Source organism: Myxine glutinosa, chromosome 4 (assembly GCF_964187855.1).
Source record: "Myxine glutinosa chromosome 4, kmMyxGlut1.1, whole genome shotgun sequence".
NCBI lineage: Eukaryota > Metazoa > Chordata > Myxini > Myxiniformes > Myxinidae > Myxine > Myxine glutinosa.
The window spans coordinates 41043138-41060561 of NC_136264.1; the positions used below are offsets into that span (position 1 = coordinate 41043138).

General features: G+C 41.9%; 1 protein-coding gene across 7 annotated transcripts in view; it reads right to left on the reverse strand.

The window, feature by feature from the left end:
• Window positions 1-17424, reverse strand: part of LOC137424604 (calmodulin-binding transcription activator 2) — an 884665-nt gene that overhangs the window by 9511 nt on the left and 857730 nt on the right. For 3 of the 7 annotated variants that reach the window (XM_078775656.1, XM_078775655.1, XM_078775652.1), the window contains 4 exons: window positions 16915-17102; window positions 8838-9084; window positions 8264-8401; window positions 7339-7556 (listed from right to left, as the gene is read on the reverse strand). In XM_078775656.1, the coding sequence (XP_078631782.1) occupies window positions 7339-7556; window positions 8264-8401; window positions 8838-9084; window positions 16915-17102 (791 nt within the window). Of the gene's footprint in view, window positions 1-7322; window positions 7557-8007; window positions 8029-8263; window positions 8402-8837; window positions 9085-16914; window positions 17103-17424 lie in introns of all 7 variants that reach the window. The other 4 variants (XM_078775657.1, XM_078775654.1, XM_078775653.1 and 1 more) reach the window with 3 other exon arrangements.

Here is a 17424-nt window from a genome sequence, read left to right on the forward strand (position 1 = left end):
AAAGGAGTTTCTCGCCAAACACAGACAGTTACAGTGAAACAAACACAGAAATAGGGTGACATTTCAGGTAAAACTATAGCTGGGAACAACAGTCTGTGTGCAGTAGCAAATTTATTCAGATAGATGTGATAACAAAATAAATCGTCATAATATGAAACACAAAGCACTTTATAGGGATTCCCATGAAATTTTATGGATAGAGTAACTGTTGTTATAAGAGGAAAAATGAAATTTGTTTTTACATATAATCAATTAATCAGTGTGACCCCTTACCATCCTGACTCCCCACCCCTTTTGCCTTGAGAAATGCCTCAACTCTGCTTGGCATTGATTTGATTAGTTTACAGATTGTTTTTGAGCCAATCTTTTCCCAACTGTGTTGTAATCGGAGATCTCGCGAGATCACGGCGAGGTCACGTCTTTTCGAAGCTGTTCCATGCGCTCACGCTTTCGAAGCTAAGTGATATTTCTCAATTGTGTTTTTGTCGAGACTGTATCTATCTTTCGGTGTCTGTACCTATAGCGTATCTTTTTGGAAAATTTTCGGTGCTAATTTTTCGTACATGTATCACAATCGTCGGTTAATGCGCATCGAGTATTCTGCGGCCTAGTACTCGTAGGCTTCGGTTCGGCTACCGTACCGTCTCCGACCTTGTGGTTTTGTTTTTCTCTCAGCGATTCGTCGAATGCGCTGAAATTATTTTCGTTCTCTGTTTCGTCCCAGTCGTTCACCCCATATCTCCTTGTTTAATATCTCTACTCACAAAAACAAAAAAACAAACAAAAAAAACCCCAAAAAATATTTCCTTCCCAGGTCTTATTCGTTTATTTGTTGTTCTTTTTGTTCGTTCGTTCTTCGTTCGCGATCACGCGATCACGTGGTTAGAAATGTATAATCTCTCCCCTGAACAACTATTTTCTCTCATATATTATAACACCTTTTTCTTCTTTTCCTACAAAAGGATGCTTTCGTCTTGCTCACCAAATCTATTCATTCCAAAAAATATATATAATACCATCTCTTACAGTTCCTCCTTTCTACATTCCCTAAACTATCCAGAACTCCACCCCTCCTCCAGTGTCCTCAAACGTATTTTTGACTCGAAGGTCTCAAACTCATTTTGCAAAAAATGTTCGTTTCCCATGAATCGTACACTTTTCAAAATCCAATCTCACCCCTCCCCTCCAAATCCTCCCCATCACCCATCCCTTTCAAATCTCCCCCCTTGCCCCTTCCCTCCCCTCCCTCCTAAACTCCCCCCACACCCCTCCCCTCCGAGACTCTCCCTCGCTCCTCCCCTCCGAGACTCCCCTCTCACCCCTCCTCCTCAAAGCATCCTCCCTGCTTCTTCCCCCTTCCAACTTTCACCTTCATCTCCCCCAACCTTCTGCCTCGCTCTTCCCCCTCCTCAAATAACACCTCACTGTGCCTCACCCAATCTCCATCAAACCTTTTGTCCACCCCATTCTTCCCTTTCTCCAAGCTATTCTGAAATCTCTGTAATCTCTGACACACCTTCAACAGCTCTCCCTACCTCTTCCTCCTCTTCAACATCTTACCCTACCCCTCCCCCCCCTGTTCTGGACCCGATGCTCCCCCTTCCTCTTCATTAACGGTATGGACCTCAAACATCCGGGGCCTTCGCTCAAACTTGACTGACCTCTCCATACAGGTTGCTTCTGACAAACCAGATGTGATCTGCTTAACAGAAACTTTCCTCCTTCATGGTGTCTCTGATGCCTTGGTATCTCTCCCAGGTTACTCCCTCCTCCGGTATGATAGACCTGAGCCTCGTCCTGGAGGTGGGGTTGCTATCTTCATAAAAAACTCTCTTCCTCACTCGCCCTCCACTGCCCTCTCTCCACCTCACCCCCAGGAATACCTTTGGCTACGGCTTCCCCTTCGCTCCCACCTTTTGTTCATATGTGTGTTGTACCGTCCACCAAACAGCGATGACTCCATCTACATCTCACTGTCTGATAATATGGACCAACTTCTATCTACCCATCCCAACTCTCTCTTCCTCATATGTGGTGATTTCAATTGTCACCATGCCAGTTGGCTGGGTGTGGGTACCTCTCTCACCAGCCACGGCTCTTCAGCAAAGGACTTCTGCGACTCACTGGGACTGACACAATCTGTCAATTTCCCGACCCGGATCTCAGTCAACGGAGCATCTTCTCTTCTGGATTTGGTTATGACAAACTTCCCTGAAAATGTCTGCTGCTCTTCTTCTGCTCCAATCGGCTCATCTGATCATGTGCTTGTCAAAGTGGACATCTCTCTGACCATTCTCAGAGAGCCTCCTCAGCGTCGATGAGTCTGGCATTTCACTCAGGCCAACCGGCACGGTCTTCAAGCAGCCATCAATCATCTGGACTGGTCTCCCATCTCTACCGCCTCTGACATCAACTCATCCTGGGAATTCTTTCAAAGTAAATTGCTCTCTCTCATGCACAGATTTATCCCATCTCGTCTTCAGTTGTCATACCCTTCCTCCCGTCCATGGTACACGGAATCTTGTGGTGAGGCTGTTGCCCTGAAACAACTTGCTTTCGTCTCCTGGAAAGCAAATCCAACGGAAGGAAATCTCATTTCCTTTCACAAAGCCCGAAACAAGTGTGTGTCCACCCTCAGGAGAGCCAGGAAACAATATCTCACCGTTCTCAAGACCGAACTCTCTTATCTGTCTCCCTCTTCCAAATCCTGGTGGCGTCTGGTCAAATCTGTTTCTGGTGTTTGTTCCCCCTCCATCCCCTCCCTCACCTCAAACGGCTTAACGGCTGACTCCGCACGTGAAAAAGCTGAATGCCTCAACTCTGTGTTTGCCTCTAAATCTTGTGTCCCAAACCCATCCCTCTCTATACCCACCGTACCCAGTCGTACCCAGCTGCTCCTGGACTCTGTGTCCTTTCCTCCTGACAAGGTGGAAAAGTTTCTGTCAACCCTCGACTCTGATTCTGCAACTGGTCCTGACGGCATCAGCCCACGGGTCCTAAAATCATGTTCTTCTGCTCTTTCACTCCCTCTTTCTGTTCTCTTCACCCTCTCTTTTGCTCAAGGTCATCTGCCATCTGCTTGGAAATCAGCCAACATCACCGCTTTGCACAAAAAAGGTGCAAAAACAGATCCCAGCAACTACAGACCAATCAGCCTTCTCCCAATTATCAGCAAAGTCATGGAATCCATCATTGCTTCAGATATGAAATCTTTCCTCTTCTCCAATGGCTTGATCTCTGATCATCAATTTGGTTTCAGACCTGGTCACTCTACTCTGGACATGCTGCTTCTGCTTTCTCAACAATGGATGGAGGTCCTCAACACCAAACAGGAAATTATAGCTGTGTCCCTTGACATTTCACATGCCTTCGATACGGTCTGGCACCCTGCTCTGCTCACCAAACTCTCCTCCTTTGGTATCCATGGAAATCTCCACGCATGGCTGGTGGACTTCCTCTCTGGTCGTAGTCAACGTGTGGCCCTGAATGGGTTTCTCTCATCTCCTCTTCCTGTTCAGGCTGGAGTTCCCCAAGGTAGTGTTCTGGGCCCTGTGCTTTTTCTGGTCTTCATCAATGATCTCTCTGACTCTCTTGAAAATCCTCTCTATCTCTTTGCTGACGACTCTACGCTCTGTCGCTCCATTCCTCATCCCTCAGTTCGGCAGTCTGCAGCCTCCTCACTCTCTGCAGACCTGGACAAAATCACAGACTGGGCAAACAAATTGAACTTGTCTTTCAATCCTGATAAATCTCACACTCTTACGATGTCTCTCCGAAAAGACCGACTGGAAAACCCTCCCATCCACTTTCTGAATAATCCTCTCCAAGAAGTTCTGTCACTCAAGCTTTTGGGTCTCACTATTTGCCATGATCTTTCCTGGGAAAACCACATTTCAAATCTGGCCTCCAAAGGCAGTCGCCGACTGGGCATCCTCCGTCGTGCGAAGTCCTTCCTTGGCACACCTGAGCTCCTCACCACATACAAGGCTTTCATCCGCAGCTCTATGAAATACTGCTCTCCCCTCTGGTCTGGTGCTCCTGCCTCACACCTAGCCCGTCTTCACGCTGTTGAAACCAAAGCGTTCAGAATCATTGGAATCTCCCGCGATGAAGCTAACTCCAAGGGCCTTTCACTCACTCACCGCAGGCAGGTTGGTGGTCTTTCCGTCTTCTACCGACTCCTCTCTGGCCTTGCCCTCCCAGCCCTCTCTGGGCTCTGTCCCCCAAATATTCCTACAGGTCGCACAAGATCTGCCTGCAACCCTCTTATGGTTAAACTGCCAAAATCAAGACTTTCTGCTCACCTTCACTCCTTCATTCCTCTTTTCTCCCGCCTCTGGAACAAACCCCCTCACTCTCTTCAATCCCACTGCACCCTCCAGGTCTTTAAAACAGCTGTTCACCACCATCTCTTATCCTCCCCCATCCAAAACCTTGATATTTTCTACCCCCGCTAATTTCGGTCCCCTTGTGTTTTATACCTCTCCCCCCCGCCCTCCCCCTCCCACGCCTCCTGCCCCCAAGCCCTCTCCCTCCCACACTTCTCCCTGCTCTCAAATGTTGTGGTTGTGTGCTTCCCCTTCTCTCCCCATCTTGTCTTCCGCTCCCTCTTTTTGTGTGTTTTGTTTGTCTGGTTGATTTGTTTGTGAAATAAATGTTAGCTCTTTCACGAGCCTCGATTCAGTATACAAAAAAAAAGAAAAAAAGAAAAAAAAGAAGAACTGCAGAGCATAGTCAGACCACTCACATAAATTTGAAATCTCTTAAATGTATTGTACTCCTCTCCTTTCCTATTCCATCTCCAGGCGCTGCATGACGTCACCGCTGGGGACCGAAGGGGACCCGGCGATGACGCACGCTGAAAGGGAGTACCGTCGGACCCCGCTATTCGCGGGGGATACGCTCCTGGAAAATGCCGCGAATGACGAAACCGCGAATGGCGGGGCATTGTTTCAATGGAAAAAGGGGGGATAGGTTCCCGAGTCGTGAAAATCCTCAAATAGAGAGGAACAAACCGCGAACGGAGAGGCAAAATCCATGAATGGTGAGGCAAATCGCAAGAATGTCGACGATAATCCGCGAAGGTTGATGAAAGTTCCAGAAATGGCAAGACAAAACCCGCGGATCTGGGCAATAATCATGCAAATGGTGAGGCAAATAGAAAAAAACCCCGCGAATTTGCGGGACACTTTTCTGCGAATAAAGAAGCAAGTCACATTTTATCAACCGCGAATAGCGGGGTCCGACCGTACTCAGTTTTCACTCCGGTTGTTTCTTATTTGTTACTTGCAAAATCGAAGATTTTTCAAGTATATTCGTCGGTTGCGTTTGTGGTTCTGTCTGTCTGTTTGTCTGTTTGTCACCGGCCGACAGGTCACAATTCTAAACCGATCGTCACGAAACTTCACCAAGTTGTCTAGGTCGTCCCAATTGAGAAGCCTCTTGATTTTGAGGTCAAAGGTCATCTGGTGGTCAAATTTATAAAATCCCCATTTTAAATCCGATTGACTTGAAAATTGAATAACATTTGTATATCGAGTCAATACATTGGCAAATGAACTAATTTTGAGGTCAAAAGGTCAAAGGTCAACTCAAGGTCAAATTTTAAAAGTCATCAATTTTCATCCAAAAAGCTGTCAATTCTCAACCGATTGACTTAAAATTGAACAGCATTTGCATATCGAGTCACTAAATTGGGAAACCAACTATTTTTGAGGTCAAAAGGTCAAAGGTCAACTCTAGGTCAAACTTCCAAAATCATCAATTTTCATCTGAGAACCCATCAATTTTCATCCGATTGACTTGAAAATAGAACAGCATTTGCGTATTGCCTCACTGAATTGGGAAACCAACTATTTATGAGGTCAAAAGGTCAAAGGTCAACTCAAGGTCAACCTTCTAAAATCATTTTTTATCTGAAAAATCGTCACTTTTCATCCTGTTGACCCGAGCTTTGATCAAGATTGTAAATTTTAATCTTCATGAAATGGACAATTTGCTGTATCAATGGAAAACTTTTGGGGCGGGGGATTTTGCAAGTATCGTGCTACGCATGACGTCTTCTTGTTTGTTTGTTTGTTTGTTTGTCCGGGCGATATCTCAGCCATTCTTTGAGCGAGGAAGCTGAAATTTCGGCACAATAGTAAGCACGTGCTTTGGCAAAAACGCTATTTTTTGATTCATCAATTGATTAATTACTTAATTATTATCGATTAATTAAGTACTTATTTATTTCCTTTCTCATCTGGGCAATATCTCTGGCACCTTTTGAGCTGGGAAGCTGATATTTGGACATGACAATGAACAAGTGATTTGACTGTAAAGGAGATTTTTGATTTATTGATTAATCAACTAATTGATTAATTATGTAATTTTTCAATTAATGACAATTAATTTTTTTTAAGTTGCAGATTCGGATGAAACGGTAGTGGTTTAGGTATTCTATTAGCCAATTGATTTGTAATTTCATCATTTTACCATTATTATTTATTTACTTTCATTATTAATGACTTATTTATTTTCTTTCTCATCTGGGCAATATCTCAGGCACCTTTTGAGCTAGGAAGCTGATATTCAGATACGACAGTGGCCAAGTGATGTGGCTATAAAGGACATTTTTGATCTATTAATTATTTATTGATTCATCAATTAATCAATTAGTTATTTTTTTTCGATTAATGACTCATTTAATTAATTTTCAAAAAGTTACAGTTTCGGATGAAACACTGGTGGTTAAGGTTTGTTATTATCCAATTGAATAAGAAATTATTTTACGATTATTATTAATTTATTTTAATTATGCAATTAATCAAAATTATTGTACACCTCTCCCTCCCAATACCATCTCTATGTGCTGCACGGCGGTATCGCAGGGCACGCTGTATTGCCTGGCACGGTGTATGTTATTTCTTTATTTGCATGGGCCCGGTGTACTTTGAATGTATCTGTACTTGTTGACCCTTCATTTATTCTGTGAAGACAAAGTTTCAGTCAATAATAACTATAATAAAATAAAGAATATCAATGAAAGAATGATGACTCAACAAATATCAGTGTAATGAAATATTGTTGTTTGAAATCGTGCTATGAGAATGTTTGGCATTGATTTAAGTGGACTCAGACTTTTGTATCCAACTGTATAAAGTCAAGAAAGATGTAGTTGGGGTAGAGGTAGGAAAGTCCTTTTCCATAAAGTTTGCTTGAAAATGTAACTTAAAAGTATATTTTAGAAGTGCTCCACTAAGCAAAATGAAGAAGGAATAGCCATGCTATTTAATCAGCCTTTAAAGTTTATTAGTTATCCTGACATCCTTACCCCTCACCCATTGCAATATCCACCTTTTGGAGTGGGAGCCGGCCCACCTCATCCTCTGCTGTAGGCTCAGAGCTCCACGGCGACCTTGTTTCAGTTTTTCGTACTCCTTGTAGCTGCGGTAGTACTGCTGGATGAGTACAGCAGCACGGCGGCTCTGCTGGAAACGCTTCTGCTCGTAGTAGCTGCGGAACTTGCTCTGGATTAAAATGGCTGCCTGTGTCATCTTCTTGTAGAGTGCATACTGTCAGAGTATGGGGGTGGTCAGCAGGGAGGATGGTTATTGGGGGTGACAAGTACTGGATGGAGGACGTCATAGAAAAACTACAACTGATGTCTTTCTTTAATCAACTGCTGTTTTATAATGCATGTTTATGTTGCTAAAGTAGCAATTTATCCCGTTACATTAGGGATTTGTGCAAAGAGGGAGGTTAAAAAAAACACACAGATAAAGAGGTGCACAGTGATCTTGAGTTCCTGGCTCAACAATGAAAACAAAGAGGAAAATCCTCAAGGAATGTGTAACAGGACTGCAAGCATGAATCATGCCGTAAAGTCCTGGACTTCTGGCCGGCTCCAAGTCAATCAATACAAATTACGCTCTTACATCATGACCAACGTCTGACGATACCCAATGGAATGGAACAAAAGTGTGGCAGAAAAGACGAGTAGGATAAAATGTGTAAATGGATTACCTTCAAAGCTATCCATGTCAGCTTTGGATTGCCACAAAAAGGAAAACACAAGTTACACGTTTAGCATGAACGGTCCTAGATGTGCATTGCTATTTCAAAATGAGACGGCACCATCTACAAACTGCGAGCTAAGCGCATTCCTCACAATCATGTTGACATCACATATCATTCTCCCTTTGCTATGAACACATACTAAAGATTTAAAAAACATACAAAAAAGACACAAGTGAGATAGGATTAAGCGAATCTTCACTACCTGCTTGTACTTGCGGTAGCAGCGCTGGATCACAGCCGCAGCCATGTCCTGCTGTTCCCGGAGACGTCGGCCATGCAACGTGCAGCGCTGCTCATTGGGTGCAAGCACGCTGCGGCCGCATGCTTCACTTGCACACCGCTGTGAAGTAAAAATAAAAGGCAGCCTTACTTTACCGATCAACAAACTTGTATCATTCCACCCAACATAGGATGTACTTGATGCAAATGAAGAGATAAATAACTGTGAGGTGGCAAAGCTCTTCCATCCATCGGCTTACTTTAATTTATCACGAGATCGCAAGAAAATAATAAATGGAAAACGCCAAGAAAACAGAAAAAACAGTTAAAACAGTTTTACATCTCATTCAAAGGTCTATGTCCTGCTTGTCCGGTAACAGAAGTGATACAAAATACCTCAGCTGACTCATAACCTTAAGTAGCACGAGTTCCTTCAACTCCTTTATGGTGTGATTAATGTTACCTCTTTCACGAGCCTCGATCTTGCATACAAAAAAAAAAAATACAAAAAAAAAAAACCCCTTCCCCAGCCTGACGCACCCATCATCAAGCCTCACCTTGTACTTGCGGAACGCTGTTTGGATGATGCGTGCTGCCTCATACAGTTCACGCTGTTCATGTTCTGAAAGTGTAAGCTGCGAGAACTCGTTCTCCATCTTGCCATTGTTAGAAGCATTGAGGAAGGCCGACCAGTCAGCAGCTGTGGGGGTGTCAATGCGCTCGAAGGCAATGTCGTTGAGTGGAGAGTTCACAGGGCTCAGGCTGGTGTTTGAGGCGGGAGTGAGAGGCTGGTTGTATAGGGACCTGCGTGTGGCATGAATAAGGTGAACAAAGATATATACCATCTTATAATTGTCTTCATTGTTGGTATTGCTATTTGACCTTTACTAAAGATGGCAGGAGCGGATAATGGTGAATGAATTAGGACAGCAAGGTATATCCTAATGTGTATGTTGAGTATTAGATGTTTCATATTTACCCCCTAAATAGCATTGCCAGGGTACAGCAAATGTGCTCGCCATAGTCGAACTGTACATATTCCACAGCAAAAGGGTTCCTTGAAAGTTAGGAAAACATATTGGGGGGAAAAGGCTTACACATATAGTGCCCTCTATAAGTATTGCAAAAAGTGAAGTCAAATTTGTTATTGCTATATATTCAGGAAAATTGGATTTGAGATCAAAAGATGAACATGAGGCAAGCGCACAGAAGGTCACCTTTTATTTCTTGGTATTTCTATGTATATATGTTTTACCATTGTAGAACAATATAGCACTTTTTATGTTCATTCCCCCCATTTAGGTAAGCATAAGTATTGGAACAGATAAACTTAAAGTAAATTAATGTATAATCTATATAATAATAGCGTAAGGACTCGACTTTGTTATCCCTTTTACGCCGCACCCAGTGACCCGATGCCCACGGCACTAATGGATTTACGATCTGCGAACCTCGCTCTTTGTTTATCACGTACAGCCATACTCGAAAAATCTGAATTAGCCGACGTTGGGGCCCAAAAGCATCCGATTAACTGCCGATACGACGCCATCTTACGACGCCATCGTATTGGCGTCTGCTGGGCGAAGGCGAAGCAAGCCGTCCACTGATTGGACAGGCGAAGGCGAAAGCAAGCCGTCCACTGAGTGGACAATCCAGAGCATGCATTTGTGCCGGTGTCGGCGATCGTTGTTCATATACGCACTCTTCATTCTCATCTTTCTTCCTAACTCTTACTCGGACAAGCAAATCCCCTATGCCATCCATAATGGTACACTCTATCAATACACATCCTCCCTTCCGTGGATGTTCCACGGGTTTCGGCTAGTAGTTAGTATTTGGTTATATATCCCTTGCTTGGAATAACTACATCGAGTCTGTGACCCATCGACATCACCAAAATATTGGTATCTTCTTGTGAGATGCTGTGCCAAGCTTTTACTGCAGAAATTTTCAGTTGTTGTTTGTTTTGGGAGGTTTCTGACTGTAATCTCCTCTTCAGCAAATGAACAGATGGCTCCATTGAATTGAAATCAGGAGATCGACTTGGCCAGTCTAAAACCTTCCAATTCCCTCCCCGGATGAACTCCTTGGTTGCATTCACAGTGTGTTTTGGGTCATCATCTCGCCGCCCAATGAGTTTGAGGCATTTTCTTGTACATAGGCAAACAAAATGTTTCTGTAAACTTCCGAATTCATTCTGCTGCTGCCATCATTAGTTAAATCATCAATAAAGAGGAGTGACCCAGTTCCGGAGACAGCAATGCAAGCCCAAGCCATGACTCCACCTATATCATACTTCGGAAATGAGGTAGTATGTGCTTTGGATCAAATACAGTTCCTTCCTTCCTCCAAACCTTCACATTTCCATCGCTTTGGTGAAGGTTTATCTTGGTCTCACCTGTCCATGAAACTTTGTTCCATAACTCTACTGGCTCACCTCTGTACTTGCCAAATTCTAATTGTACACCTCTCCTTTCCTATGCCATCGCCAGACATTGCAAAACGTCATTGCCGGGCACCGAAGGGGGCTCGGCAGTGACGTACGCTGAAAGGGAGTACTCAGTTTTCACTCTGGTTATTTTCTTGTTTTCTTATTTTCTTGGTTGTCCGGGCGATATCTCAGCCATCCTTTGAGCGAGGAAGCTGAAATTTCGGCACAATAGCGAGCAAGTCCTTTGTCAAAAAGGGCATTTTTTGTTTTTTGATTAATCAATTAATTGCGGAGTTATTTAATTATTAGCGATTAATTTCGTACTTATTTAATTAATCAAATTTCCTTTCTCTTCTGACCATTATCTCAGGCACCTTTTAAGTTAGGAAGCTGATATTTGGACATGCCAATGACCAGGTGATTTGGCTGCAAAGGCTATTTTTGATTTATTAATGAATCAATTAATCAATTAATCGATTAATTATTCGATTAATGACTAAAAAATTTTTTTTTAAGTTACAGATTCTGATGAAATAAATGGTGGTGGTTTATGTGTTTTGTGACAGAATTGATTAATAATTTAATTTTTTAATGATTATTATTTCTTTATTTTCATTATTAATCATTTATTTATTTTCTTTCTCATTTGGCCAATATATCAGGCACCTTTTGAGCTAGGAAGCTAATATTTGGACATGACAGTGACCAAGTGATGTGGCCATCAAGGATATTTTTGATTTATTGATTAATCATTTAATCGATTAATTATTTATTGATTAATCAATTAATTATTTAATTTTTTATTAATGACTTATTTAATTAAATTTCTAAAAGATACATCTTCGGATGAAGCACTAGTGGTTTAGTTATGCTATTACCCAATTGATTAAGAAAATATTTTGTGATAATCTTTTATTGATTTTAATTATACAATTAATCAATCAATTATTGCACACCTCTCCCTCCCAATGCAGTCTCTATGAGCTGCACTGCGGTATTGCCGGGCGCCCCGGCAATGGCGCGCTGTAGGATATTTAATTATTTGGCATGGGGGCGGTGTACTTTGAATGTATCTGTACTTGTCTGTACTTGTCTGGCCTTTCTATTTTGGTGCTGATGAGAGGTTTGCATATTGCAGTGTAGACTTTGTAATTCTGCTGTCAAAGTCTTCTACCAACAGTAGATTTTGATACTTTCACCCCTGCACTCTGAAGGTTGGTGGTGATGTCACTGACAGTTGTTTCAGGGGTTTTCTTCTCAGCTCTGATGATTTTTCTGTCATCAACTGCAGTTGTATCCCTTGGCCGACCTGGCCGTTCTCTACACCAGTGGTTTCTTTCTGACTCCTTTATTGCTTACTCCCAAGGCAAAAGCAAAGGCTAAAACCAAGACTAGACATTCACAGCTCTTTTACGCATGAACAATCATTGCAACAAGAAACACCTGTCAGTCACCTGTTCCATGACTTATGAATGAATGATCGTTTTAAGGCCATTTTCCCCGCTAGAGCGGGGGTTAGCCTTGCGAGCCCCATGACAATCATGGTTCCCTGTTTGAGGCAATGTTTTTATGGCCGGATGCCCTTCCTGACGCCAACCCTTGGTCGCCTCTTACGATGCGCAGGGATACGGTGTACCTATTCTAAACCAGGGTACACACCGGGTACACACCGGTCATCCCTGAAATATATAAAACTGTTCTTCGCCTGATAACGTCCTCACAACACCCAAACGCGGGATGTCAGACCGTGAACTGCGCGAAGGTTCTACGGCAGCAGACGAACCATCAACGGTGGTCGTTTCACGTTCAACCACCTTCAGATACGGTGCCAAGTGTGAGGGTCTTACATCATGGTTCGTCTCCTGCCGTCACTTTTAGAAAACTTCCACACATTGAAAAGTGACGTCGTCACTTCCACACATTGAAAATTTCTAGGAAGCGTGCAACGACCACCGCACTTGACACATGTGGCTGCTAGTGGTGCAGTCAAGAAGTAACGGATCAAACGGACCCCTCCGGTTCCTTTACACTGTAGAGCCTGGAATTGCCTATCTGAGATGAGGTTGTTGGAGAAAAGGAAATATTTCACATCAACTGAGACGCTGCATTCCATAACCTTACTGATGCTTGAAAGTAAGCCGATATGTCTGAAGTTAAGGGGATCCATTTTTGCACCTTTTATCTGTAGTCCTGTGATGTTGGTGAATTTACAATTTACAAGCAAAATACAGAGTCCAGGAGCAGTTGGGTATGGCAGGAAAGATAGCTACCGAGAGTGAGAGGTTGCGAACACACGATTTGTATGGAAGCAAACACTTACTTTTTTCAGTTTTCTAATGTCACTGAGGGGAATTATTTGTATCTAACAAATATGAATGTATCACGAATCAGAAACAAAGTAAATGATAACCACATGACAAACAAGAAGCAAGGCAATGATGAATGAAGAAGCTCATAAATATATGTATTCTCGATGAGAGAAGATGCTCGAGTCCATGATCAAAACATTTGTGAGATGTTCACTTATGCTTAACCTATAATGGGGGGACTGAACATAAAAGTGCTATTGTTCTACAATGTTACCAAGAAATAAAAGGTAACCTTTCTCTACTCTTGCCTCATGTTCATTTTTTTAAATCTCAAATCCAAATTTCATATCTATATATATAAAACACAGTTTGTGTGTGTGTGTGTGTGTGTGTGTGTGTGTGTGTGTGTGTGTGTGTGTGTGTGTGTGTGTGTGTGTGTAATGTTACCGATAGACTCCTAAACGGAGAGGCTTACGTGCTTGATATTTGGCATAGACATGGCCATTGAGCCTGGGACGAACATGGCCGAACTCAAAATATTTGACGATCCATATTTTTTATTCATATTTACCTCAGCGCATTTCAGCGCACGGAATCAACGGAATCAGAGCAGGTGGGCGCTGATTCGCTCAGAGCGATCACGTGATAACGCTATGAACGCTATGACGCTATGACGCTATGAAAAAAAAAATCGCTATGACGCTATGAACGCTATGAAGCTATGAAAAAAAAAATCGCTATGACGCTATGAACGCAATGACGCTATGAACGCTATGACGCCATGACGCTATGAAACGCTACAACGCTATGAAAAAAAAAATCGCTCGCTTTACCAAGGGGCTCGCTCTCCCCCCGTTCCCCTCCCCTCCCCTTCCCCCTCCGCACCCCCGCCCGGCAATGCCGGGTACTTCTGCTAGTATAGCAATAATAACAAATTTGACTTCACTTTTCCAATAATTATGGAGGGCACTGCAACTCGATGCATTGCTAATGGAACATATGGAACAGTAAATATACAAGGATATACAATTATGCAGCAGTTTTTAACCTGGCTAAACAACGAATCACCAGGACAAATTCATATCTGGTATATTGTAATAGCATTCATACTATGTAAAAATTCAATATATATATATATATCTTTTGATTTGTTGTTTGCTTGTGCGTTTCTTTGTTTGTGTTTGTCTGTTTGAATTATGGTGATACCATGCACTGTGCGACCCTGCTTTGTGTGGATTCGCTTTAGCACAGATTAAATATTCAATTTTAATTACAGTACCAAAAAAAAAAATTGTTTTTTTTAATCCATCAAGCAAGTCAAAAGTTACAAGTATAAACTCACCATTGTTCTGCAGAGATATATCTGCAAAGACCTGACAATTGTATTTTTTATTATTTGCAGATAGTCATATGTACATAATACTGTGATGGTGATACTTTTGTTCAATTGTTTTCAGTTGCTTTGTAAATAAGCAGTACGTGCAACTATTGTACGCTAAACGGTGTATACAAACACATTTCATGAAACCGTTATAAAACGGAGTCATTTATTTGTAATTTGTCTACAACTGACCAAAACATTAACTGAAACATCTTCCAATGAGTAGCACTTGCAATTCTGCCTCATAATGAAAACAAGCGTATTATTTTTCCCCATAAAACAAAACACCACAGACACCAAGACTAATGAAGGAATTAAATAAATACTTGAAAAATCAAGTAATTTGAAATGAAGTACACAATTGAAAAATTAATTGAAAATTGGGGGGGGGGGGGGGGGGGTGGAATTAGATAATTGAAGAGTGAAAATATTTAAATAATTGAAAAATTAAATAATTAAAAATATAAAAATTAAATAGATCTGTTATGTGTCCAAGTTCTTCCATGAGCCTAAACCCTGTATAGGATTTTTAAAAAATGAAAAATTGAATGATTGAAAACTAAAAAAAATAATAACCGAAAATTGGGGTAAAAAATAATAATTACCAAGTAGGAATAGGAGGGTTAATACTGAAAATGGGGTCATAAGACTACTCATATACACTATACAGTCATGTGAAAAAGTAAGTACCCCCATGTAAAGTTTTGATTTTTTCAACATATTTCAACATACAGCTATTTGATCTTCATTTCAACCATATTGATAGATAAAGGTGATATAATATAACAAATATCATGAAACATTTACATTTTGTAGTCCATTGTATAATTTAAATAAACATAAATGCAAATTTCGCATGTGGAAAAAGTAAGTACACCCTTGGCTCGAATAGGTGGTATTTGGCAGAAACAACCTCAAGTAGGCGTTTCTTATAACTGTCTACCAGTCTCTGACATCGACTGGGAGAAATTTTTGCCCACTCCTCCATGCAGAATTCTTTCAGCTGTGCGATGTTTGAGGGGTTTCTTGCATGCACAGGTCGTTTCAAATCCCCCCACATCTCGATGGGATTTAGATCCGGGCTTTGACTTGGCCATTCCAGAACCCTCCATTTCTTTCTTTTCAGCCATTCCTTGGTGGATTTACTGGTATGTTTAGGGTCATTGTCATGTTGCAAGGTGCATCTTCGGTTGAGCTTCAACTTTCCGACAGATGGCCTCACATTATCCTCAAGCACCCTCTGGTACAATGAAGAATTCAAAGTGGATACTATGATGGTGAGCTGCCCAGGAACTGATGCAGCAAAGCTGCCCCAAACCATATTATTTCCACCATCATGCTTTACAGTTGGTATCAGGTTCTTGTGGTCAAATGCTGTCTTTGGTTTTCGCCAAACATGTCTTCTGGTACTATGGCCAAATAGCTCTACCTTTGGCTCATCTGTCCAGAGCACATTGTTCCAGAAGTGCTGGCTTTGCCGAGGTGTTCATTGGCAAACTTTAGTCTTGCCCTGATGTTCTTTCTGGACAGCAAAGGTTTCCTCCTGGCACACCTCCCATGTAGATCAAATTTGACATCAACAGGGGCAAGAGCTACCTGTAGGTCCTGTGATGACATTCTGGGGTCCTTAGAGACTTCTTTCAGCATCTTGCGGTCTGCTCTCAGGCTGAACTTGCTGGGGCGGCCTGGCCTGAACAAGTTGGCAGTTGTTTGGAATCTTCTCCACTTGTAGATGATCTTCCGGACAGTCGAATGATTGATTTCAAGTTGTTTGGAGATCTTTTTAAATCCCTTCCCAGACTCGTAGGCATCTATAACCTTCTTTCTGAAGGCCTCAGAGAGCTCTTTTGATTGAGGCATGGTGGCGCCGCACACTTCAACAACAAAGAGCAAACCAAAGTACATGTCTGAGGTTTAAATAAGACAGGTTCCTCCAAGATCCTCTCTGATGATGTTCTAATCATTTGCACCTGAGCTGGTGCACCTGATTCTAATTTTAGGTATTTGAAGTAGTGATAAATGTAGGGGTGCACTTACTTTTTCCACATACGAAATTTGCATTTATGTTTATTTAAATTATACAATGGACTACAAAATGTAAATGTTTCATGATATTTGTTATATTTTATCACCTTTATCTATCAATATTGTTGAAATGAAGATCAAATAGCTGTATGTTGAAATATGTTGAAAAAGTCAAAACTTTACCTGGGGTGTACTTACTTTTTCACGTGACTGTATAGGCAACAAATGCCACTCTCCAGGACCGTTCTCTAAGTTCCAAATACGCACCAATGTTGATAGCATTCCTGAGATACACAAATTCACATGAAGAACCAAAGTGCATACTTGGAAAGAAAGATCCCTTACAAAAATACAATTTGCCATGGAATGCAGTGAGATCATCAGATCTGATGCACAATTTTTTGTAAGAGACAAAGAGCAGTCCATAAGGAAATTTTCCAAACAGAAAAGATGTTTACTGCCTCAATTTCTACAGCAATCGGCTTCACCTGTGCTGGGAGAAGCTTGGCATGTTTTCCAGTTCACCCAAGTATCCTGTGAGCCATGCCATGGTTTGATTAATGGGGTGGTTTCCCTGCCGCTCACGCAGAGGTGTATCCATCGGAGTGAAGTTCTCCTGCTTGATCCTCTCGGGGGTGGCTTGGATTATCTGCTCAGCCAAGGTGATCATATCCACCTGTAAACATCATATGGGGAACATTATCCACAACAGGAATATTGCTCATCAACCTCAAAACCTGTTGTAATGCATTTAACCACAATGCAAATTTAATGTTTGTGAGATGAGCCGACATTGAACAAAGCAAAATTCATCAATGTAACGTGAGAAAAGAAATTGTGCATTTGTAAATATAATTTTAGCTTTTTTGTACAAATGTCAGGACTCATGGAAAAGGATGATGGCAGAAGACAAGCTGTCAACAGACTAACAATGGAGCAGAGAGGAACAAGAGGCATAAACAAATAGAAGAAAAGCAGGATAACGAGAAGGGACACAC